This window comes from Chelonus insularis, unplaced genomic scaffold (genome assembly GCF_013357705.1).
Source record: "Chelonus insularis isolate UGA/USDA-ARS -01 unplaced genomic scaffold, ASM1335770v1 contig_134_pilon, whole genome shotgun sequence".
Taxonomy (NCBI): domain Eukaryota; kingdom Metazoa; phylum Arthropoda; class Insecta; order Hymenoptera; family Braconidae; genus Chelonus; species Chelonus insularis.
In genome coordinates this window covers 34846-53884 of record NW_023276375.1, presented here as the reverse complement: position 1 = coordinate 53884, position 19039 = coordinate 34846, and the positions used below count along the sequence as shown (strand labels likewise).

Below are 19039 nucleotides of genomic sequence, written 5' to 3'. Positions count from 1 at the left end.
ATATTTTTTTTATTATATTATTTATAGTTTCAAACTAAAGTCTGCATACTTTGTAAAATATAATTATCAAATTAATGTTAAAATTAACATAATTAAATTCTTGCACTAATTTTTGTAATAACGTATGAATTTATTTTCAATTATTAAATAATTTTTCTGTATTATTTCGAAGCATTTTTCTTCTTCAGCAAATGCAAATTAATATATACATGCAAGAATTGTATATACTTTTTATTACATAATAAATAAATAACACACTAATTTCTGTTACTTTTAAAGACTTGCAATATATATATATCTATATATGTGTGTTATATATTGTATATAAACTTATAATTTATGTATAAAATTGCACTTTTACCTTATCTTTAATATTAATCCTTCACTGAATATGGCACGGAGTGTATCATTTTTCTCTATATATATTTTCGATTTTCATTGTAGATTAGACATTTGCAACTTCAGGAATAATGCTCATATAGATTTGAATTCCACGTAAAAATATATCTTTGTTCAAATATTCATCATGATCATGTAGTAATATTGGAGTATTGTTCATCGGTGAAAAACATATAGCCGGTAAACCAACCTAAAACAATCATTTTTAATATACAACAATGCTTGTATAACATAATTTTTATTTAAATTGATGTATCTACCCCACGAACGTAACGACTATCAGTTCCACCAGGAAAAATACCACTTTGTAGATGAAGATTGAGACTATCACAGGCTCTTTTGAAAGCTAACCAATACGGATTGGTTTCATCCAATTTGGTCACTTCAATCCTCGGATTTTTTTGTTCAAATTCAATTGATACTCCTTCCCCAGCTTCTCTACACCAACTCAAAATAGTTTGTTCAAACTCTTCATGGTCTACAGAAGGTGGAAGACGAACGTCAAATACAGCAGTGAGTTTTTCAGGTATCACATTGGTTTGTATACCACCCTATAATAATAATATTAAAAATAAAGAAAATTGATCATATAGCAAATTTTCAATTCAAAGTAATTAATAATTTATTAAATTTTAATTTAAAGTATGATATAGAAGACTTACTAATTATCCATTCTGAATAAGTTAGCATGAACATATTCAAACGAAAATAATTTATTATTTCATTCGATAATTGTATGGTTTTTTCTATAATTTTATCTATGTAATTACCTCAACTTTATTTAAATTCACAGATATAACATCTCCAATCATATAATTTCCTCGATCTAATTTATCCTTTTGCTCAGCTCGAAGGTCCATAAATCTATCAATAATGACTCGTAATTTTTCTCCAGCAGTATTTGCAAGAAGCAAAGAACCGTGTCCTGGTGGTCCAGTACAATTAACTCTAACATGCCAGATAGCTCTTTCACCATTGAATATATAAAAGTTTTCTCCTGGTGATGCAACACCTTCATCTAATGCAAATCCAACATTCAATGCTTTGAAATCTGCAGTAGTTACAAATGATTCCATTCCAAGGACGCCGCCAGTTTCTTCATCAGGCACAAAAGACATATGAATTGTTCTTTTCATTCGTTGTTCATTCAATTTTAATCGTCGTATCGCTTCAATATATTGAATACCAACACACTTCATGTCTTGTGAACCACGTGCATATATGTTTCCTTTTTCATCCATCTCAGCACTAAATGGTGGGTACGTCCATTTATCCTATTGATATAATTTTTTATCAGTTGTGATAGCATTACATATATAGGATAATATGATAAATAATAATACTTACAGCAAACACAGGAACAACGTCCATATGACTATTGAGTAAAATCGATGGCAAAGCTGGATCAGTTCCTATCCAGGTGATAATAACAATTGGCTTGCCTGGATGATGTTCATACACTTTGACCGGTAAATCCAAGCTTTGGGCTTGGCGTCGTAGAAATGCAACGCAATCATCTATAAAATTTCACATATTTTTTTAAATAAATACTGATTGAAATTTATTAATATAAGTTTTATCCTCAAATATCTATGAGGGAAAGCATCATACAATTAATTGTTGACTCTATTCATCAACAATTTCTTATTAATTATCATAATTATTAAAATACTGATATTATCATTGAATTAGGGCGACTATAAATGACGTAACAATAATTTTATCATAAACAAATTCACCTCACTGTGATTATTATAATTATAAAACAGACTCGATCTAAGCACAATTGAAAAAAAGGTAGAAATTCACACACTGATCAGCAAAATTAATTATTTAAAGATTTTAGATAATATTTTATCAATTTATTTAAAAGCACAATTAAAGATTGGAGTAATTAATCTAAATTTATAAAAAAAATTTAATAACAGGGCGGGGTTTATGTACTTAGATGATACAACTTCTTCACAATGAACCATACTGAATAAAACTTTGAACTAGACGCATTAGACGCTTAGATGCTGTATTATATTATATACTAACCGTTTTATATAGTCACAGGTAAATATGCCAGTTTGTATGAATAAAGACTTTTTATTCAAGAACTATTACTGATTTAAATGAATTTTATCAATCTAGAATAAATTATAAAAAATTAACAACTGAAACCTTCTAGAACATTTCGTCACGTTTATCATTGCTCCAAAATTTCTCGTATTTTTAGATAATTATTTTTTTGTGATGAAAATAATGTTATTTTTTGAATTCCAAATTAAAAAACATGAAATAAATAATGATCAGATGAAAATTAGAGATTACTTACCATAATTAACATTCGGATGAACTGATGGAATCCGTAAATACTCGCGAAAATTTTCAACAGCTGTTTTATCCAGCTGAGTTGAAAACGTTGGCGTTGCGGACATGATGGTGGTGTGTATGTATATGTTCTATCAATATCAATAGTAGTGAAAGTTTATATATGTATATGTGATGCTCAACCCGTAAATATGACTAAAAATAAATATATATAAATATTTTTTTTTTTAATAGTATTCACGCTTTGGTCTACTGTCACTGTACTGACAAGAAATTGTTAATTGCACTACTTATTATAAATACAAACACCAATGCATTTGCAATATATGGGCAAAAATTTATTGCTTCAATACAATTATGAGCAACTGATTGTAATTACGTGGATGTATTCATTTATTTGAAATAATTAATGAATATTTTTATCTGCAACGAATACGAGTACAGGAGAATGACTGAGCATTATCATGATGATCTCCAACTTCTCGTACTCAATTGCCTTAAACGTTTGCGATTATTAATATTAGTTTCTACATCCGATTTTTATTACACGTAACTTTTTGTGTCAATGTAATAATTTTATCTTTATAACAGTAGCTTGTTATGTAATAGAACTGGAATTGATGGATATCAAAGCATTCAGTTCATATTTATACTACTTATCATTCATCAAAGTCGTAATAGCAAATGATTCCAAGCATATCTTGGTAGATTCATTTTTTACCATAAATTGACTAATAAAGGGAAAACCATTTTTTAATTGCAATACTTGAATATTTCATGCATAATACTAATAATCTTACCACAATAAATATTTTCATCTTATTCTAATAATTTGAAAATTGTATTAATGATTGTAATAAATGAAATTTTTAGTACTATTTCAAGTCAGTATTGCGATAAAGATCTATCTATTATTTTAAGTAATTATTTACATGCATGTGTAATGATAAACATTGCTTTAAGATTTTTTTTATTTTGTGTTTATTTCAATATATTGAATTATCAGACATATTTTTTATTTTTTCATGAACATGTTTACTAAATGTATAATATTCACTAGTCTTGAATAATCAAAAGAAAATTATTTACAGATGATAGTTTGAAATATCCATAATTTAATACAACATTAAATTTATGAAATATTAATTATCATCAATTTACATTTATTGAATTTATCAAAATATTGTATGTTTATTGATATATTACTTATATTTAATTAAAATTATTATTAAAAAAAATGGAAATAATTGGTGTTACTTTTTTTATCTTGTTTGTTCATTTTACAAATGGAAATTTTTTATAAAAATAAGATAACTTTCTGACAAGAAGTAAATTAATATTAAACACTCATTCACGTGTTTTACGTGATACGTAGTGAGTAATTTTTAATTTTAAATTGTATTACGTTAAGTCAATAAAATGATAAGAAAATTTGATAAAAATACAAAAGAGATTCTGTCAAATGACAAATGTTGCAAAAGTAATCACTCCTTAGCCATATTGTAGGCCATTTTTTATATTTAGTTATAATAAACATAAAAAATAATGTTAATATTAGTGATAATATTATGTAGTTACATATTTATAATTATTAATTAGAATAAAAAAAATTAATCTACGAAAATTTATGTTATTTACATTTAATACTATGAAAAGATCGCTGATTTTTATTGAATCGTAATTTAATTCGTTGGACAAAATTATCAAAGTAAATATTACTCAGCAGACTTTTCATTTTATTTACACACACTATAATGCATATTCTATTCACATAGATGTACAGATACAGATATATTTTTATAATTCAGAATATTTTTATATTCAAGTTAATAATAATTATTATTTAATTAATTAACTTGCTACTTTTCGACATATATATTTGTATATTGTACGAATGCATTGAATATATTTATTAGATAATTATTTTTTATAAGTATATAATAATACTTATAATATTTTGCATCGTTGTTAATTTGAAAAATTTTTATAATTAAACATTAATGAATTAATTTTTATTTGAAGAAAAAGGAATAATTACATACAGGATGTGTGAGTGTATTATAATTATTCTTTTATTTATATAAATTTATATTCTATGAAAAATTCTTTATTATTTTATGGATTCTGTAAATTTATTATACATAGTACGATAGATAAATGTTTAATACTCTTATGTATTCGGTTTTTAATTCGCGCGACTAAATTATTTTCATAATATATATGTATGTACATTTTTACAGTTTTTTTTTTATAAATAATCATAACGATAATTATAATAAAGCTAATAAATGTATTGAGTAATGAAATAATAACAACTACAATAAAAATGTAAGTATAAGTACTATACATTACATTGTTTTATGTAGTTTTATTAATATATACTTTTCGTTCCGTTTATCTTCATTTACTTTTTGTAGCTTAGTTAATCAAAAATCTTATTATTTCTTTAAAAATTACTTACATTAAAATTCAATATATTCATTTTGTTTATGTACCACTTGTACTTTTATATCAGCATATTATTTAATTAGATTCTACATCTGATTGGTAATATTGATTGAATTATTTTTAGAATAGAAATAGAATCATTCCCTTTTGTCATAGCTACTCTTTTGGACCTTATTTCAATAAAAAAATTCAAAATTTTCATTAATTTTACTTTTATCAATTAATGTTGACTATTGTTTAACCATAAAAATAATATACTCAATGTTTTGCATAAAAATATCAAAAAAGATTCATTTTATCAATTAGTTATTAATTAATAATAATCACTGTAATAATTTGAATTGAGTAATTCTTTTTACTGTTTATATTTTTATATTATCCGTTCGAACAATAACCAATTTATTTTTATTAACGTGTACTCAGAATTTTTTTGTATTAATATAACTATAACATGAGTAATAGTCGGTATTTATCAACTTTTGCATATAAGAATTTGAAAAATACAACAAAAAAGAAAAAAATATCCAGCGGTCACGCATTTTTTATTATTAATTAATTAATAAAGAGTCATTGTTTACAATGATATACAAAATATAGATAACTCTGAGAGTAAATTACTAGTAGTTTTTTGTTTATTTAACATTTTTTTAAATAAATATTTTCTAACTAGAAGTATGAGAAACGACTTATTAGTAATAATTATAATAATAGTACTGAAGATTACTTTGTATAACAATATGTAAATCATATTTACATACTGTTAACAAATATACCACTTATATAGTATGGTACGTATTTTAATTATTTTTATTATCATTTATATAATATAATTAATTCATCTATAATTCTAATAAGCACGCCTTTTTACATTTCCTTTAAATCGAATTTTTACATTATATTTATTGAAATTTATCAAAATTTTTAAGCTTTATCCATTTTTATGATGTATTATTGTTTATATTTGCGTTAAATATTTCTATATATCATATTACACGCATATAGTATAAAAAAAATTGAACCGCGGTTAAAAATTATTTTAGTACTAACTCTAATATTTATTATATCATTTATATTATAGTAATAATAAATAAGTAATTCAATCCAATACATTAAACAAACATTAAATAAAATAAAAATATACTGTTTAAAAATAAAAAATTTATATATCGCCAAATGCACGTTGATAAATTTTTGTTTTTTTTTTTTTTTTAATTTTATCTGTTTTTTGAAAAAATAAATCCATTCAAAGAATTAGGCCCTAAATAAAGTGTTTTTTAAATGATCACATTTCGTTACATTCCCTTTCATTTTTTCTTACTAATTATTTGATATCTGTATAATATAACTAATTTTAACATAAAATAATTATTATCCTTTACATTAACTGATAAAAGTTATGACCTAGGTGTTGAATTAGGATGATTATAAAAAGGACTTTGAGTTTGTGTACAATTGTTAAAGCCTGATTGTGGAGGTGTTGTCACTGGAAATCTTGATGTAGTCGAAGGTGGACTTGTTGCTGGTACAAATTGTGGTGGATAAGGATTAGAGCCTGGTGGTGCTTGTGGTACAAGAAATTGTGGTATCGGCTTACTCACTGTTGGAGTTGATGATGTTGATGGTGGAACTGTATAAGTTGGTGGTGGAATTGGCTGTGGCACAGCAAAGTTATGAAATTGCCCTGTCAATGGTGGTTTTACTGGATACAGAGGATATTGAATTGGCATTGAACCTGGTGGTGGTATATAAGGTTGTGGTGGCAATTGTGGTAGAGGATATGCTGTAACCATTCCTGCCGCCATTTGCATGGGAATGGCTTCTTTGCGAGCTTTTAATATAGCTTCTGTTGATAAACCTAATAGCAAAAAAAGAATTTTTAGAAAAATGTTCTGCTCGAATGAAAAATAATCAACTTATTTACCTTGTTTACGTGCTCTTTCTTCTTCATCATCACTCAGAAAAAGTCCAAATTCACGTTTCAGTCTTTCAGTAAGGTTTTCTCGTTGACGTTCGACAAGAGTAGGTGCTGCAGACCAACCAATAGTTCCATCTTCTCCACCTGATACATTTAATTTTTTAAAACTTTTTAAAATTTTTATTGCACGTTACTTTGGCTTTTCTTATAAACTATTACTATTATTAAAGTTAGTAAAAAAGATGTTTTAATTTTGATTCATATAGATACCTTTACGTTCCTCATTTTCAGTACTATTAACAAAGAGTGGTAAAGTTGTTAAAGCCTGGGTGTTATCATGATTAACTTTATTATTATCTTCATCTGAACTAAGAGATGATGTACCACTACTTGCACTATCAGAACGTCCTCTTCCAGGACTCTTTTCCGAAGACGCTTCATTTGATGGTTCAGGTTCCGAAGGTGTGCCAGTGTTTTGTTGTTTTCGTTTCCGGTATTCAGATATTGATAACTAAAAAAAAGTTTTACTATTAATATTTATGTTTATTAATAAATCACAGGCCTACATTATTTTAAGTACGTGTGATCAATATATGTAGTGCAAGGATTTGAATAAACGGAAGAAATGAATGAAACAGTAAATTATTCTATAAAGAAAATATAGAAGATAATAAAGAAATAAGATAATCTACCCAACATAAACTTGTCACTACATTCCTACCGTTCTAACCTTGCGCTTCACTGGTGCTGGGGCCTCTTTTGGTGATTGAACCCTTAATTCATTAGGAATAGCTGTTCGAGGATCCTTTAATCTTCTAATTTCTTGTGGTGGTGGTGGCGGAGGAGGAGGAGGTGGTAATGGTGAAGGTGGAAGTAAGAGTGGAGATACTAGTGTTTTTTCATCAACAATCGGATGTATCGACTCACGAGTATGATCTACATTTGATGGAATTTGTGTAACTTCCTTAGTACATTGTTGTGATTCTGGTATTAATTCAAGTTCCTGATCAGGAGTGGGTGATGGATTAATATTTTCTTTAATTTTTTCTGGATTTATGAATGCGTCAGCAATTTCTTCTCTGTTAGTATTCAATAACTCACGTAATGCTGTTGAAAGTTGATTTTTTTCTCCATCATTCTCCGATATATCAACAGATTCCATATCAATAGTTGACTCTATATGGCTCAATGCTTCTAAGTCTAAAGATTTCTTTGTTGTTGAGTTATCCGGTTTTTTTCGTATTCTCTCACTTAACGGAGGAATCGATTGATAAATTTTTGGCGGTTCTTCGATTGGCTCACTATGCATATCTTCTGAAAGACCATCAAACATTGTTTTATTAAGAGATGCATCATCATTGTTAATTACTTGTGACGATTGTTTATCCAAAAGAGTATCTTCATTCATATTGTTTTTGATATCTTCTATTTCTGAGAGATCATTGAAATCCTGGAAAGATCTTTCTGGCATTTCTTTTAAACTAGATGTATCATCACTTGAACGTAGCTCTCTCAAATCACGGTCTTCTGATTCAGAATCTTCTTTTGAACTGTCCATTAAACCTTCGATTCCATCCATACTTTTATCTTTATCCAAATTTGGATCAATCTTTTCTTTATAATCATTACCATCATCACCGGTTATTTTTTTCATTTGAGCTTCAACATCAAATTCATCAATAGACATACCATCTTCTGACCTAACATCTTTATTGTACTTGTTTAGTTTATCATCATCTTCAAAGCTACGATTTTCTTCCAAACTTGTTTCATCCATTACTACTAGCGTACAACTATTATCACTGTTTTCACTTTTGATATTTGTTTTATCCTTTGTCACTGATTCTGAATCATTTAAATTTACATCTATATTAGTTGAATTATCAATAGTTTCAATATTTTCTGAATTTTCTGTAGTCATTGAATTTGATTCCTTCTTAATAGGACTGAGTAACATAAAATTAGATTCTACTTTAGTTGATTCGGGATAATCTGGTTCACATTTAATAGATGATTTATATTCAAGATCCAATAAATTTTTATCACCTTCATCTTCATTTTTTTGAATTACTGTATTAACTAATTCATCATTTATATGTTGCTTGTAGTCACTGATAGCTAATTTATCTTCAGGTTTAAAATCAGTTGGTTCTTCTGTATCTGAATTTTTGTAACTGTTTATTGGAAAATATTGAAACTTCTTATAATCATGAATGTTATTTTTATCATCATTGTTATCATAATCTTTATGTGACGACTCGTCTATTAACATAGGTGATTGTGGTTGTTGAATAAAATCATTTTCTCCAGAACAAAGAGTTAAATTATTAGGACCAGAATCGGCAAGCATCAGTGTGGGCGTGGTAGGCGGAGTATAATTATCAGATGAAATACTTTCACGTGCTATTCTGCGTTTCTTCGGTGGTGCTACCATTTCATTCGGCGGACTTTCAGGTCGACTGTTAGGAGAGTCGCATTCCTCAGAAATTGCTTGGCGTAGCCATCGCTTTTTTGCCGATCCTGTTGACATAGGACAAACCGTAGCGTTTGTTAACGTAATTGCAGCTTGTTTGCGTTGCGGTGGAGAATCACAGATACCAGAAACTGAATTAGCTGCTTGAACAAGAGTAGCTAAACTCTTAGCAGCATAACTCTGTGTAAGGAATTCACTTGAAGGATCTGATGTTGATCTTAAAAAATCCGTATTTCTATTATTTGATGAGTTGGGAGGACTCGAAGATGATGACGATGATGATACAGGTAGTGGTGTCATTGCAGTATTTTGCGGCAATTCATGTGGTATTTGAATATGCGTTTGTGTTGATGGATCTGGTGATTCACGAAGCCATTCATTCATCATAACTTTTTTGGTTTTAGGAAATTTAAACCCAGGTGCAAGTGGCCCTACAGCTGCTGCCACTAATAAACATGCTGATGACAATGGTGTTGACGGTGTTGAACTTTGCGAACTACTACTAGCCCCGCTATCACATGTAGGACTCTTACTTGGTGCTGGTTGTTGTAAAGGTGGTGAACTTGCACCAGAAACACTTGAATTAGCAAGAGCCAACAAAAGACCGGCTGCTGTTGGTATAGTTTGATTATTAACAGAAGATGGTTCTTGATTAATTAATCCTACTAAATTTTCTTCATTTTGTTTTTTGCTATTACTCTCATTGCCATCACTATTATTGTTGTTATTATTCGTACTGTTATCATTGTTATTATTTGAAGAAATTCGTGGCGAAAATGGTGTATCACGATTAGACTGTAGACATGAAGATTGAGGCGGTGATTGCATCATTATTAAATTATTCTCTTCACACGATGAAAGATCAGAATCAGCAGAATTAAGCCTTTTTCTACGATTATTCTGTAAGCTACTACCAGGTATTGTTCGAGAGCGACCTTTTCGTTTCTTACGTCTCACTGTACGTTCAATATGTGGTTGTTTTGGTTTTGTTGGTTGACTCATTGGTTCATCAGTATCACTATGCCCACCACCAGATTCTTTCCTCTGTGCATTTCTTGCTTGAACTTCTTGTTTTCTCAGTTCTGCTTTTTCTAGACGTTCAATGGCCTTAATAATGGCTTCCATTTTACGTTCTTCTCGTGTTAATTTTGTTTTATCTTTCTTTATATCCTGAACTGATGTTGTTGGTGTAGCTACGGATGGAACAACTTGAACTGATTGACATACTGAGGTATTGTTCTCTTCTTTTGATGATACTTTACTGGATACTGTTGTCATAGTAGTCTGTGAAACAGACGATGTTGGATTGTTCATTATTCTCTTTGCATTGGATGATAATGCAGTTGTAACTGTTGAATTTGATGACAGAGGTGTAGATGACTGTGTTGTCATTACGGGATTAGTAGGAATTGTCGAATTAATTGTATCATTATCATCACCTACAGTGTTCCTTCTATTTCGTCGTCTACGTTCTCTACTATCAGTCGTCGTATTTTCAACAATAGCACCATTACTACCCTTTCGTCCACCAAATTGTATCCCACTTATATTATTAGCAATTTGACATGTTTTAGGATTCCCACAGGCACATGCTAGCTGTGTAAGTGATGAATTTGAATTAGGTGATAATAAGAGATCATGTTGCTCGTGACGAATAGTAATTTCAGCATTTTTTTCAATAGCCGTTGTTGTAACAATATAAAGATGTAATGTACCCTTTTCAATGCAATGTTTTACTTCGGCATTTGGTTTACAACTTCGTCGCACAAATCTTGCATCATTGCCATACGTTCTAGTATCAACACAAACTTCAGTACCTTCACGTGGTAAACGATAAAAAAATACAAAAGGCCCAGGTCGTTGAGTGTGCTGTCTTCCATACTGTGACGGATGTGATGGCCTATGTTGTGTACTTAGCATGTATTTACCGCGTAATTCAACAACTGGTGTATTTGGCGCCAGGTACATAGTAGCTACTAAAAATCTTAAACTGTTACTGTGTACATTTAGTCGGCATTTTCCACTCACAATATTGCTTATATTGGTTTGCCTTAAATCATTGTACGAACCATTTACTTTTATACTTGATATTCTAGCTCTTAATTCTGGACTATAGTGATTTGTTACTGCCTCTTCATATCTCTCAATCCACTGTCGCAGAGGTGCCATATTTGGAGATCCCCAAGCATCTTGTGATTCATTTTCACCGTTTAAACTCATCCGTCGTTTAACTTTGCGTTTACCAGGACCACGTTTAACTGTTTCCTTTTTCCTATTCATATTAGCTTGTCTTGGATGCTGCTCACGTTTTTGACGTTTTGGAATATTGTTATTACTATTATTGCCACCGCCACTAGCATCATTGTCATTATCGTTAACATTATTACTATTGTTGTTACTGTTGTTATTGTTACTGTGGCTGTTACTATTATCATTATTATTAGTCAAATTATTATCACTATTATTATTGTTACTACTACTGTTGTTACTATTATTATCGTTTCCTTCAGCATTATTATTAATATTACTATTATTGTTATTACTTATACTATTGGTATTATTAGTACTGCTGTTAAGATTATGATGATTTATTTTCTTAAATTGCGCCGAATCTGATTTTCTACGTGATACTGGTAATTGTGGTTGATGCTGTTGTTGAATATTTCGTTTCTTTACAACTGTTGGATTACCACTAACATCAGTATCGGCAGAACTTGTTGATGATGTGTCTGATAATGTATCAGAATGTAAAAGCTCTTCGCGCTTTCGCATTTGTAATGTACGGGCTCGTTGACGATCAACACGTCGAGGTCGACAAATTTCACAAAGATATTCATCAGGAATGTTCGATCGATCAATACCCATACAATCGACATGTTGCCAAACTAGACATCGATCGCAGCAAATCATGTAACCATCGTCATGTTCAAATTCACAAATACAACGTGTAATACTGTCTTCATCGTCACCCTCACCCTCTGGTGCTGTTTCTGTTTCCTCACCCTCCGGTTCAGCTTCACGACCAGGTTCACTACTTATTGCACTAGCAGCATCATCTGCTGTATTAGCATTACTCGGGACTAAAATAAAAAAAAATTAAAAATTAAAAACTAATTAATGAATTTTTTTTTTTTAATTCTTGAATATGAACCTTGATTATATATAAACGTATGTTGAAGCGATGTATTCCCTGCACCATTTATGGTTTGTTGTTTCGTGTGAGATGGTGATGTAGTTGGTGGTGGTGTTCGAGGTGGTGGTGCTCCATAATTATGATCTTGTAGAACAAACTGAAGACACTGAAATTAAATAATATTTACAATATGGTATGACAAATATTTTATAATCATTACAAATAATTTATAGTAATATTTTAAACAATTTACTTAAATATAATTAATTTGAAAATTACCTCATAAGGAAGTGGCATTCTGCGAACTGGTGATTGAGATCTTTCTCCAGATTCTTCCTCTTTTAGTGTTGGTAATTCTGGTTCCATTCTATAATAAATAAAATAATAATCACGATTAATATAATAATTATAAATGATATTCTCTTTTACACTGATTAAAAATTATCTACTTACTTAGGCTGATGTTCCTTATGACTTTCCGCCGATACAACAGGTAAAATAGTTTTAATTTGCCCAGGTTGTGTTCGTATAACTTGTTGAGAAAATGGAGACGACGTCATTATTTGTTTTTGTTGAACATTAGGTGTTTGTATTTTCACCGTTTGGTGTTTGTGAATCATTACATTAGACGAAGTAGGTTGTTGTGATCCAATAGTTCGTACAGATGTTTTCTGATGAACCACAGTATTAGTTGTTTGATTTTTTATTGTGTTTACATTATTAATAGATGTTTTAACACTTTGAGTTTTGAATTGACTATTTTTCTGTGGCGATTTTAACGGTGGAATAGTTTTAATAGTCCCCGTTTGTTTTTGAACAGCTTGTGAATTTGAAATTACATTCGTTAATGGCTGCTGTGATTGTTGAATAATTTTAACCGGCTGGGCATTCACAGTATTTCGATTTAAAGTAGTCGGTTGTAAAGTAACTTGCTGATGAGAATTCATTTTCAACGCATTTGTAACCTTTTGACTAATACATTTTACACTATTACCAGATTGCGTATTCATTGGATTATTTTTTATCGGTCCTACTCGTAATACCATTTGCGATTGTTGTGGTTGTACTTTAGCATTGACAAGAACAGATCCTTTTTGATTTACCGGTAAACTAGTTAAAGTAGCATTTTGTTGAATAATATTTAATTTAGGCTGTTGTTGTTTTTGAGAAGTTTGTTGAGACTGTACACTATGTGGAATAACATGTTGAACTTGAACAGAATGTTGTACATTACTCTGAGATTGAGATGTCATCTGAGCTTTATTGATCATTGCCATTGTTGAATTCGTAGATATTTTTGATATATTAGGTACACTACTACTTTTACTAATATTACCTGCTGTGGTGGTCTTCAATGAATTATTCACAAGTACCGCTGTTTGAGATTTTTGAAGTGATGTGAATATTTGCGATTTAGCGGGTTGAAGTGAATTTTGATGCTGAGTATTTGCCGATTGATTTTGTCCAGCTATTACGTTTTTTTGGATTCCACATATACTACCTTTTTGTATATTATTCGAACTAATAATTGATTGTGATGTTTTCGGAAGCGGTTGCCTTTGAACAGTTAAAGTTTTTTGAAATAAATCTGCTACTTTACGAAGCGTTTGAATTTGCTCCGTCGATTGTGAAGGATTATTATTACTGGTATGTATTTTTGTATTAATTGTTTGTTGATTCTGTACATTCTGATTAGAAAAATTTTTTTGATTATCTTGTTGAGCTCGTTGAGCATTTGTTAAATTATTACTATTTATAATTTGTGTTACAGATGTAACAGAACTTGGTAATTTTCCAGAGAGTGCTTGAGATTTTGTCATACCTTGTACTTTTGAAATAAAATTTTTCGTAACTATACCTTGACTATTAACACCTGTTATTGTTTTGACTTTATGAATATTCGAAGTTTGCGACGGCATAGAATTAGCTGATGATTTTATAGACAATTTTTGAACATTGGCCATTGAAGTTGCCGGTGTTTTAGTTGTTGTATTAACCATTTTTTGAGCTACATCAGATTTTGTTTGATGTTGCGTTATATTATTTCCATTATTAACTTTATTATTATGCACTTTATTAGCATCCACCTGCTCATGTGTAGACAATAAATTTGTCTGTTGATTTGTATTAATAATATTATCCATTTTTGTCGTTGATACCTTTGTTAATGTTTGTTTAGGATCAGACGGACTAACAGAAGTAGTTATAATTAAAGAAGCTGTACAAGATACTGTATGGGGAGTACTTTTCTGCACTTGCGACTGCTGTTGTTGGTGTGTCGTTCCACAAGCCAATTCTTGATTACATTTTTCAATATTCTGGCTTGGATTTTCTACATCTTTATAAAACTTATCAACAATTTTACTCTTCGAGGTAACTAAAGTAATATTGTTTGTGTCAGTATTAACATTACTTGGATTCGAGACACAAACATTAGCATCGCTAGAGCTTTGCTGAGATTGAATTTTAAGTTGATTACTAGAATAAACAATATCCGGCTTATTAACCATCATCATTGTCATAGAATTTTCAGTATCTCTAGATTTATTATGAAATTCCGATACATTTGGCTTAAAAATAAAATTTACAGGTTCATTTTTAACTTTTTCATGAAAAACTGATGAATTAATATTTTTTTCATTTTCAAGTTGTTGTGAATTTCCAGGGGTGTCCAGTTTAAGGACAATACTCATGGTGGTTTCATTTGTTCCATTGTCGTTTGCGGAAGCAACGTTTTCCACACTAGTAGCAATTTCCGGTGGCGGATCAAGACCCGGTGACCGTTGATGTTCCCCGGGTCCACTTTCTTCAGTTGCGCCACCGGATATTTCTATTACCGATGGAGTCGACGTTTTGAAAGCTTTTATTAGTATCGTTGAACGCAAAAAATAAACGTTGTTTATTTGACAATTTTTACCAGCTAGTTGTAGTTAATTTTGTAATTCTCCCGTTATTCTCTCTTTTTTTCAAATTATTTGAGAATACTTGTCCATAAACTGCAAAGAAAAAAAAATAAAATAATTAAAATAGATTCACAGGTTGATTGAAATAGTTAGGCATCATCAACAAACCATCTTAATTGTTAATTAACAAAGAAGAGAAAAACAACTTAAACCTGAAATCATTCTAAAGCATAATGTTGGCAGCAATGAAGTCTGCAATGACCTACTTGGCGTACCTCGACCCTTAAATTGATTTGATGCGCAAACCTATTCTATTCTATATTATTATATTTGCCAAATCACCATACATTTTGCCATGTTTTTTTTCATCTCATTATATTATAATTGCATTGAATTTATGTTATATGATCCAAATAAGTTTGCATCTGTTAAAGAAGCAAGTACAAATTATTAGAATTATTTTTGTTACAAAAAGATAATATTAGATAAAATTCCAATAAATCATTGAGTATATTCATGGTGAATTTAGAGCGTACTTGAATCTGTAAAATAATATTGAACTCATCTCACCGTCTTTAGTTTACGGTCAATACTATTTCACTTTTTAACTATCTAATATGTAACAATAGCAATCTATAAAGATAATACATATTATTTTAGATTCATCATTTTTACTATACATAAATAATCATTAGTTCTTTTGTATCAAAAATCAGATTTTGCTTTGGTAACATCTTGAATGTAAAAAGAATATCCGAAGTTGGATTTACAAGTTTCGCGTCTGATTTTATTTTCATCGTATTTTTTTTTTCATTCCACTCTTTTCTTCTATGTGTATATGTATGTATCTTGCTACAATAAAAATAAAAGTATACTAGATTTATATTCCTATATTTTATCTTTATAATTTACATTATGATAAAACTTAATTTTATTACATAAAATAAATATAAATATCAGTTTTAAATGAATGAATTTACATAATATTTGTATATCATACAAAAATATTAACTCTCTGTACAATAAAGTAAAAGTTTGCGAAGTCAAGAGAGAAGACAATTGATAGTAACGCCATCTAAGATATTTGCTCAACATGCCATAAAAACTCGAAGCAAATTTTCCATCGGCAACATCACGCTAAATTTTTTTTTTAATATTTTTCTACATCAATAATACATTACTAACACTTTAAATAAACACAAAATATTATCCAAACATGCTGATATATCTAAGTAAGCTCAATAAATTATAATTTAAAAATCAAATTTACAATGTTTTAATTAGTAATAATTATTTCAATGTTTATTCTTTTATTTAAACTGATGTTCATAATGCTGAACTCAGTAAAATAAAATAATCTATGCGACACTATAATAAGTCAATGATAAATAAAATATACAAACAACGGAAAATAAAGACTATATGTATATCGAAAACAAGGGAAACATTGTTAAAACTTGTAACACATAAACTGTAACCTGATTACCATGAACTTTTCATGAAACAACTACTGATAGTTTATTTTAATGAGATTTATTCGCTACAAGTATTGTGAATCTATATGCATATAATTAAAATAAAAAAGAATATGTTAAAAAGAGTGTTAAAATTGTAAACAATAAAAATAATAGCATCATAATAATGAAAAGTTCATAAAAAATTGCAATTAAAAAAAAAAAGATAATATAATTAACTTGTCAATATATTTAGTTATCATAGTCTACCGATAGTGTCGTAACTTGCAACTTCTATACACAATCAACGTAATACTTTTTTTTAATTATCTCTATATGTCAACTCAAATGTTGAAAAATTAATAAAAACAATGACTAAATATTTAAACAATCACAAATAGTATTACTTGGCGTGAGGTATTTGCATCATGAAAAGATTGTAGAACATTTTTAACTTTATAATACACTATTAACGTTCATAATATTTTTTTTAATTCAATGTAAATTGACATATTTTACTTATACATCAATTCATTTGTAATTTAATACTTCAAATAATTGAAAGAACAATTAATGTGAAACTATCAAGAAATATGCTTTAGTAAAATCTATCATGATGTCGTCTTTGTACAAGTAACTTCAATATTAAACGTAACAATTTTGAATGCACTGATACACAAATTATTATCTACAACGTAATATTGTTATTCACAAATTAACAGTCGTTTGGTAAATTTTCAAAATTTTTCTGAAACAATACCCGCGTTTTTAGATTACTTGGTTAGGTACAACTGAATATCATACTTAACCTTAATTGAACATTAAACATTGAAATGCATCATAAATCACTTAAATTAGATTACATTCACACAAAAAAAAGTATTAAACATTCACAAATGTTTGATATTACAGCACTGATACGCAACAAATGTCTACTGAACGAGTAGGTGACCTGTACCTCAACAAAAGCGTCTGTAGATGATATGAATAATTATTATTTAACAGTTGATAAATAGTTGAATATACTCCTAAACATTGTCTTTCTTAACATAAATTAATGAATAAAAAATAAATAAATTCTTACCTTACTGTGACAGGAATACAGAGATTGATTGAAAACTTGAATGTAAACACAATCATTTTTTTAACCGATTTGCACCAAGGCAGCTTTTACTTTAATTACCAAATCATTCTCTACATTGCAATTAACATTTAAACACCTTTTAACGTTTAACTACGCTATTTTATATTGAGATAAATACAAGAAATCACGATCAATCTCTCCATAAAACATCCATCGAAAACTAAAGATGGCAGCCATTCTTCTCTACAAAACAAAGGTTCACATCCACGGACTCCAAGCAACGCAGCCTCGAACCAGACTACTTCCGGTACTACCATCAGCCCGCCAATTTCAATTGATTCAATGTTTTTTTAGATTTTTTTTTGTTTTATACATTTTTGAATAGTATACTTCTTTCGATTTAGTATACTTTCAAAAGTTTCAAATAGATAATATAATTGTTTCTAAAATCTTTAATTAATTTCTTTCTGTTTTATACATAAAATATAAATAATATTGATAAAATTATTTTATACATATAAATTTTCTGATGTACCTTTTGATTGTATTTAATAATGTATAGAATGTCAATATTCTATTGATTTATGTGAATACGTTTTAATGACTTAACATTATTGATATTCTAGTTCTATTTTTTTTATTTTTCATACCATTACAAATAACGGGTTGGAATATTTAAAAAAAAAATATGTAACGATACAAAGGATAATTTCGCATATTTATCTATATATATTTGCACACTTACACCCTCTGTATGCTTTAATAAATGCAACCAAACTATTGCAATTATATAACGACTTATAAAAATTACTGTAGGTAAAAGGGTTATTGACATCTGAATGCAACTTTGTGTATACTTGAATAATTTCTATTTTATATTTAACACATATTTATTACATCAGAAAGGTTGTGTC

At 28.9% G+C, this 19039-nt stretch overlaps 2 protein-coding genes across 6 annotated transcripts; both read right to left on the bottom strand.

Annotated features, from left to right (window-relative positions):
* Positions 1 to 216: 216 nt before the first annotated feature.
* LOC118074271 (aminoacylase-1-like) lies at positions 217 to 3279 on the bottom strand. Its single transcript, XM_035095364.1, has 5 exons — positions 2720 to 3279; positions 1747 to 1916; positions 1170 to 1673; positions 660 to 950; positions 217 to 589 (listed from the first exon to the last, which is right to left on the bottom strand). Exons 1-5 carry the CDS (start codon positions 2820 to 2822, stop codon positions 446 to 448), a joined length of 1212 nt encoding a protein of 403 aa, XP_034951255.1. The 5' UTR covers positions 2823 to 3279; the 3' UTR covers positions 217 to 445.
* Positions 3280 to 6472: 3193 nt separating this feature from the next.
* Positions 6473 to 18380, bottom strand: upSET. Of its 5 annotated transcripts, none has more exons than XM_035095375.1 (9): positions 18126 to 18379; positions 15800 to 16012; positions 13138 to 15680; positions 12964 to 13051; positions 12703 to 12850; positions 7800 to 12631; positions 7349 to 7589; positions 7085 to 7222; positions 6473 to 7018 (listed from the first exon to the last, which is right to left on the bottom strand). In XM_035095375.1, the coding sequence occupies exons 3-9, from the start codon at positions 15375 to 15377 to the stop codon at positions 6558 to 6560; spliced, it is 8148 nt and encodes a 2715-aa protein (XP_034951266.1). In that variant the 5' UTR covers positions 15378 to 15680; positions 15800 to 16012; positions 18126 to 18379; the 3' UTR covers positions 6473 to 6557. The 5 variants fall into 5 exon arrangements, with proteins under 5 accessions (XP_034951266.1, XP_034951265.1, XP_034951264.1 ...); XM_035095374.1 differs by lacking the exon at positions 18126 to 18379 and adding an exon at positions 16124 to 16418; XM_035095373.1 differs by lacking the exon at positions 15800 to 16012.
* Positions 18381 to 19039: the final 659 nt, after the last annotated feature.